Source organism: Marmota monax, unplaced genomic scaffold, assembly GCF_021218885.2.
Source record: "Marmota monax isolate L192 unplaced genomic scaffold, Marmota_monax_Labrador192_F-V1.1 WCK01_AAM20220418_F8-fsc00106, whole genome shotgun sequence".
NCBI classification, from domain to species: Eukaryota; Metazoa; Chordata; class Mammalia; order Rodentia; family Sciuridae; genus Marmota; species Marmota monax.
Genome location: NW_026695218.1, coordinates 6,573,154 through 6,580,826, shown reverse-complemented (window position 1 = coordinate 6,580,826; position 7,673 = coordinate 6,573,154). Strand labels below are relative to the sequence as shown.

Here is a 7,673-nt window from a genome sequence, read left to right as displayed (position 1 = left end):
TAACACAAGAGCCTGCGGAGGAAGGCCATGAGGTGAGCCCATTATGTCCCTCTTACAGAGATTCACTTGTCCAGAACTGAGCCATTTAGTTTCTATTATAACTCTCCTCTCACTTTCTCCACCCAATCAACTCTCTTGTCATTTTCCCCACCCAATCCCACCTTCTCATGGGAATCTGACCACCCTATTGGCTACCTCATACCTTTAAACTGACAGTTTTGTGACATCATTCTCCCACCAAACCTACTGCCACCTGCTAGAATCTTAGTCTTGCCATGCAGTTGTAAACAAATTTGGATCATCGCAAGTGACCAATGACCAGTAACCAATAATCAGAGTGGCCAGTGGACAGTAAACACTGACCAGTGAACCCCATACTGGGAAACATGCATTCTCTAGCCTCAGCCACCCACACATCCTCTGGGGTGGTCTCCTCATCCTTTGTATCTGCAATTGATGTGACCTCTTCTCTGACCATGTCAGGTAAGGAAAAAAAACTTTTTAAAGTTTTTCGTTAGACTTTTCCCTGCTTCAATTTACTAATGGTGTGAAAAGAGCTTAGAATAATAGGGAAAGGATGGAACTAGAAATCTGGACACCTAATTTCACTTTTGACTTTGACATGTACTAGGTATGGGACTGGACCATCTTTAACTCTCTCACAAAATCTGTTTCCTGATCTGCTACAGGAAGATAACAGACTGCCCATGCTCTGGTCCCTTTGTTTTCTAATATTGACCCTTGAGGGACATGTTTATAGAGAATGAAATAAGCTTTTATGGTTGTGTTTGTTTCAACTGAAAGAGACAAATCCTAGGCAGGGTGGAAACCAAGAGGTTTTCTGGAACAGTTTCCCTCTACCAAGATTTCCACTTCAGTATTTCAAATTTAGTGCTGTTCAAAAAAGGGGCATTCACATATTTGGGAGTTTTCTGTTTAAACTAGGTGAAAAGAGAAAGAGGGAGAGGGGAGTAGGAGGACAGGGCTGTAAGGAGGCAGATGTTCTTGCGGAGCAAGTTTGAGGCTGTTTAAGCAGAAGGCAACAGGAACTCGGTAGAGGAAAAAAATATAAAAATAAGGGAGAAGAAAATGTCAGAATAAAAGAGATGAAAAGCATGATGTTCTCAAGAAAAAGGAGGTTGGTTGGGATGGATGTGGAAGAAAAGCAAAGATTTATTTAAACCAACAGACAGCATAGAGTGAATCTTCATAGAGGATGGTTTAGAGAATGTTTAGATTAATGGACTAGCAAGGAAACTAAGACTTGAATTAGGGTATCACTGGAGTAAGCAGTTTATCAGAAAAGTCTGTTACAGTTTTTCTATGACCTCTTTGAACACCGATGATGTTGACAGTTTGAACAAGAACATTTTAGAGGTATGTTTTAGAAATGATTCTTCATACAAACATGTCATGAAAGTGGTTATAGACAGGGCTGGGGCAACAGCAATCTCCATGTTCTACTTTACTCTGATTTTTGAACTAGATGGATTTTGAAAAACTGATGTTCATTAACGTGCATCAGATGAACATATTCCTTTGTGTGACAGGTAGTTTTCCAAGAGTTTACTCTCTAAAGTAGAATACCTTTCAAGAGTCATTAATGGTTTTTAAACCTAAAAATCAAAAGAGAGACTTACAAAAGGATAAAAATTCAAGCTCCACATCTCTAATTCCACATTTATCTAAAATAATTTTATGAAGTCTTTTTGGGTTTTATTTTTTTATATGTATTTTTTTAGTTTCAGTTGGACACAATATCTTTATCTATATGTGGCATGAACCCAGTGCCTCACGTGTGCTAGGCGAGCTCTCTAACACTGAGCCCCAGCCCCTCTTTTTGGTTGTTCTATATGGACTGGGGTGTAGGTCAGTGGCGGAGTGCATGCTTAGCATGTGTGAAGCCCTGGGTTCACTTCCCAGCACCAGTAACCATTAAAAAAAAATAGATTTAAATGTATTATGATATTCTAGTGGTGATGTTTTTTTTCAGACTTTAGAGACAACATATTCCTGTTATACATGATTATAAACTAGATTTTGAGGTCAAATGTAAATTTTATGTTCATTTTCAAGCATTTTTCCTGATTTTTGACTGAAATGTTTATCAGAAAATGGTTTTATATTAATTGAAAACTCTAATAGTAAAATTCATACCATTTATTTGGTGTGGGTAATATTTAGAGGAAGATGAACAAGCACAGTGATGAAATTACTTTACACTTCTTGTTTCATTCTATACTTTGGCCAAAATTTCCTTCCTTCCTTCCTTCCTTCCTTCCTTCCTTCCTTCCTTCATTCCTTTCTTTCTTCTTTCCAGTGCTGGGGAATGAATGCAGGGATTGAAATGCAGGGTCGCATTCATGCTAGGCAGGCATGCTACCACAATCTATATCCCCAGCACATTTTGTTGAGGTCCTGAGACAGGATCTTGCTAAATTGCCCATGGTGGTTTTGAATTCCTGGGCTCCAACAACCCCATAGCCTCAGCCTCCTGAATGCTGGGACCACAGTCCCCCCCCCCAATTCATAGTGGGCTTTTGCTTTGGTTTTTGCTTTTTGCATGTGGTGGGAAAGAGATTGGTTTGGATTTTGCTTTTTTGCAGCACCAGGGAATGAACCTAGGGACACTTTACCACGAGCTCCATCCCCAGGTCCCCCCCCCTTTTTATGGACACAATATCTTTATTTATTCATTTTTATGTGGGGCTGAGGATTGAACCCAGTGCCTCACATGTATGAGACAAGTGCTCTACCAAGGAGCTGCAGCCCCAGCCCTTCTAAAATTTTATTTTGATACACTGTCTCACTAAATGGCCAAGGTCTTCCTCAATCATACAATCCTCCTGCCTCAGGCTCCTGAGTAGCTGAGATTACAGATGTGTGCCACTGCAGCTGGCTTCATAACACTGTTTTTGAAATAGGTAGCTACATACATTGTGGTCACTTTTACTTAATTTTCTTGCTTATGTTGGCTGATAGAGTTTCTCTTCCTATATGCACTGGATAGAAATTCATTTAAAATCACCTTCAATGGTGGGGGCAGTGTTTTGGTTAACAGTATTCAGGAAAATAGACTAGAAACATTCTCTTTCATAATATTTTGTGCATGATTACAGAACTTCATTTGTGAGAAAATATGCTACATTTCCAAATTTTCATCAGTTATCTATGCATTCTTTTTAGTTCTATGCTGTTTTTCATTTTTACTTTTCTGTCACTCCAGAACATACTATATAATCCTTCATATGAATCTTAAGTAATATTACATTTTGGTTCATGGATGAATTATCGCTGTTAGTATTATTGTAATCACCTTCCAGATTAGTAACCTGAAGATCACAGAGTTTAAATAACATTTTTCTTCAGAAAGCATTTCTTAAGAAACTTACTCTCAGGTAGTCATTTTGATGTAGCATCAAAAGCCAGGTTTAAGAGGGTAAAGAAAGACCCATTGGGCTGGTGATGCGGCTCAGTGGTAGCGTGCTCACCTAACATGCGTTAGGCACTGGGTTCCATTCTCAGCACCACATACAAATAAAACAAAGATATTGTGTCCACCTAAAACAAAAAAATAAATATTAAAAAAAGATCCATTAAATATACCATCTGAATGGTACAAGTAAACTCTAGAAAATGGCAGGAGAGCTGCACAAGCAAACAGTGGTGATACCAGAACTGTTTTCTATGAAGAGGGAAAAATAAAATTCTATTTCCCTGACTTGTGCTCTTTGTCTAGAGCACAGAGTCCAGGCAAGGGAGTAATTGTCTATGACCCTGTACTGATACTGAACAAATCAATCTTACTTCTCTGACCCTCTGTTTCCTCACTTAACAAACTGTTAATGTTAAGTGTTCTAGAAGTTCTAAAATGCTTCAGCTCTAGGGCATATTCATAAGTTAATACTATGGCCCACTCAAAGGAAAGAGAGGTCAGAGAGAAGGATGCTTTTAGGGAACAATGAGTGAAGCAGATCACTTGGGTCTACTGTGCCCAATTGGACAGAAAAGACAGTTGATCACAAGAGTACCAAACTGCTCCCCCACTTGCAGCCATTCTAAATGGTTTGATTTGGGGTAGCTCAATGATTTCTGGTATTGGAGGCTTCCTGACTGCCACAACCTTAGGATGATATCATCCTCCGATATTCTAAGAATCTCTCAGTCTCATGATATTTTCACCAACCTCTTTCTTCCTACAGAAAATTCCCAAAATTCTTCTTTACATGGAACGGCACATTCTCTGCAGCTCTCTCTTCCTGTGATGACCAATGCAGCTTCTGGGACAGGAAGTGTCTGCAACTTCTTCAGAACCTCTGCTCCAGCTGCCACTTCAGCATGGTTACTGCCCTCAACCTGGCACCTCCTTCCAGCCTCTCATGGGCAATGCCTCCCTTTATCAACATGCTAGCACAGCCATGGTGTCTGGGGTTACTGGCCAGAACCAGATGCCCATGGCACCTGCCTCCTATCCAAGTATTTTTGAGTGGTATATTCCAGGAAGGGCTGAAAAGAACTCATCTTCACTTGGGGACTTTAATCTGACTCTCACTGACCAGGACACAGCAGGTTCTTCCATATCTATGACATCTCAATATGACAAAACTTCTGAAGCCAATGTCATGGTCTGTGTGTATCCAACACTATATGCCAGGCTTGTTCAGATTCCAAATCAGGGACACAGCCTCTTACTTACCTACCAAGAAGGAAGCCAGCTCTACGACTACGACCAAAACACTCTGGGGACTCTGCTCTGTGGAGGACATGGCCCCTGTCTGCAATCCTATGTCTCTGTGCCATATGCAGGAAGTAGTGCCACTGCCCCTCAACCAGAAATGGTGACAGCGCTGAAGGAAGTTCAGCCCACAAATGTCCTACCATCAGTCTCTAACCCTGGGATCTACTGCTCAGTGTTCGCTCAACTTTTACAGAAGAAAATTTTCAAAGTGAGTACAATTAGCAAGAAGCGGAAGGATTAAGATTACCTTTCAAATGAGGGTCCAGATTACAGCTAGTTGCTGTGGTCCACAGACCTGTAATATTTAAGTCCCAAAACTTTATCCACCATTCTTGTTTAGCATTCCACATTGTCAGACTCTGTAAACAAGAATGCAAGACTCCATAATGGCCATCCAGGATGCATTTAAGAGACCTCCAGGACACTGAAGGAGGCTATTTTCACAATTTTTGCAGATCAGTCCCCCTACACCACAACATTATACATTTATTTCCCATATTTTTACTTTGATCTCTTAGGAAGACACTGCATAATATACCAGGGAGTGACACTATAATTTTTCCTTAATTTGCTGCAGGACTTAAACTTTGTATGCAATGATGCTGTCCAAAGCAGGGGTCTAAAAATCTGTTCTTTCACATATATTTCCTGAGCAAGAGCTTCACGCTTTCCTAGTTCAGGCTGTTAAGTGTTCTTACATTCTGGGGAGAGTAGAGAGAATTGAGAGGACCCTGTATAAGAATGAGAGAGTTCCTAAAACAGTTTTTGTGCATTTCCCAGAGAGTAGGCAAGTGCTCCACCACTGAGTCATGCTGCCATGATGATGTGTCAGCCCAAAATTGTGTCAACAAGTGATCACCTGTAACTAACAGGGACCTCTGAAAGAGACAAGTCCGCAGTTCTTAAAAAGAGCTAATAGAAATGCCTTATCCACAGTCCACAGGTTCCCTAATTAGTGCATTGCTGGGCAGGGGGAGCATCCTACTTACCATCATCCTTGATTCCTTTCTTTGCAGTGTTGGAAACTTCCCTAGGGATGGAGGCTTCCTTGGGATTGTATTCTCCAAGTCAGATATTTTGTCTGCCACAGCCTCCAGAATTCCCGTACACCTGCAAAAACAGAAAAAGCCAAATAATTGAGAAAAACTCACAAACTGAACTTGGGGACATTTCCACAATAACTCCAGTCCAGAGTTCTACTGATTTCTTGGCATTGCCTCCAAATCAAAGCCAGGAACAAACAGAGATTAAGAATTTGTGTGAGATTAACACCATGCTCTTAGAACCACTGGATGCCTACCAGATTGCCATGGAGAACCAGGATCCTCCATTACTCCCTTTAGACATCCCTGAAAACCACCAGCTTTTGGCCTCTATTGGTCCTCTGGACCAAGAGGAGAAGCCACATTCTGAAAATATCCATCTAGAAAGGAATAGCCTGAGTCTTGAGGACCAAGGCACACTTGAAAATGGGACTGAATCTAGTAGTGGTTTTGCAGACCTCACTGCACTGGTGGGAGATTTTCACCTTCCTGAGCTTTTCAGTTCCTTGAAAGACTTTGACCAACCTGAAAGTCCCACAATAACAAAATCCAATGACACCAGAGCCATCATGGTGAAACAGGGGCAGGAAATCACAAGTGGCATAAAGGGTCCTAGTGATCCAGTGAGGAACAATAAACATAAAGCCTCAGAGTGTCCTGATGGAACTCCTCAGGCCAAAATGCAGCCAAGGGACCTGGAGTGTGCATTAGGAGGAGAAGTTGCTCACAGGGATGCAGACAGTAGTAGGGCCCCTGTGCACACAGCCAAGCACTCTAACAGCAAGCCTCAGGAAGCTGCATCCAGCAGGAACAGCAAGGCTAAGGGCCATGAGGAGGAAAAGACCAAGAGGAACAGAGAAAACAACTCCAGGAAAGCCGAGGAGAAGAAGAAGCCAGGCAACAAAGTCAAGGCAGAAGAGAAGCCAACTGTGCCTAAGATGAAGCGGAAGAGGAGCCAACCTGAGCTTCGCAAAGAGACCTTCGCCAAGAGACCTCGGAGCTGTCTCGACGTGCACATGCTGGAGTCAGTGCAGGTTTTCCACGCACTGGGGAAGAAGAATGATAAGAAAACTGGGCTCTCTTCCTCCCGGGCCCTGGGAAATTCAGGCACTACCCAAGACCCCCATCCATGCCCAGCTATGAAACCATGGCTGGCGGTTAAGTGTCCTGAGAAATCACAAATCAAAGCCCAGAACCCAGATATCAGGGCTGAAGGAGAAGGTCCCTCTCCTTCCATTGATGAGCCTCCACCACCTGGGAAGGTTAAATTGGTACCTTTGCCTTTTCTGACCCTGGAGAAACCTCCACCTCGACCAGTAATCAATCGGAGGCCACAGTCTCTGGCTTCATGGAGACCCACTGGGGCTTACCCTGCCCAGCCTGGTCCCGCTAGCTCAGCTCAACCCATGGCAGTCAAACAATCCCAACCAGCTACTGCCAACCCATCTTGGATGCGTCCTGCCAAGCCAGCTCAGCCCGTTTTGACCCATGCCAGTCAGTCTGGTGTGACCGCTTCTACACAGCCTAGTGTTTCTCGGTCTGCTGCTTCTGGGCCTGCACCCTACAAAATATCATCTTGCACCTCTCTCCAGTGGCAACCCATTCCCACGGTTGGGACCAAACCCCAGTCACAACCACCCAACCCTCAAAACCAATATCTACTCCAAGACTTTGCCTTACAATCAATTCCATGGAGGAAACCCAATGTTCCTGGGCAAGTAGTATCGACTCCCATCACCAAACAGCAGAGGCCAGAGCGGGAAGCCATGAAGAAGAAGGCTCAACAAGAGCGTGAAAATGCTGCCAAGTACACTGCTTTGGGGAGAGTGCAGTGTTTCATTGAGAGGGAAAGAGAGATGGAGATTTCTTGCTACCATGGCTACACAATGTAA

At 42.9% G+C, this 7,673-nt stretch overlaps 1 protein-coding gene across 1 annotated transcript; it reads left to right on the top strand.

The window, feature by feature from the left end:
- Window positions 1-386: 386 nt before the first annotated feature.
- On the top strand, window positions 387-7,673 carry LOC124084867 (uncharacterized protein C2orf78-like). The gene is given in 4 exon segments (XM_046432273.1): window positions 387-483; window positions 4,203-4,356; window positions 4,358-4,950; window positions 5,755-7,673. Coding segments are annotated over 4 exon segments (2,763 nt in total).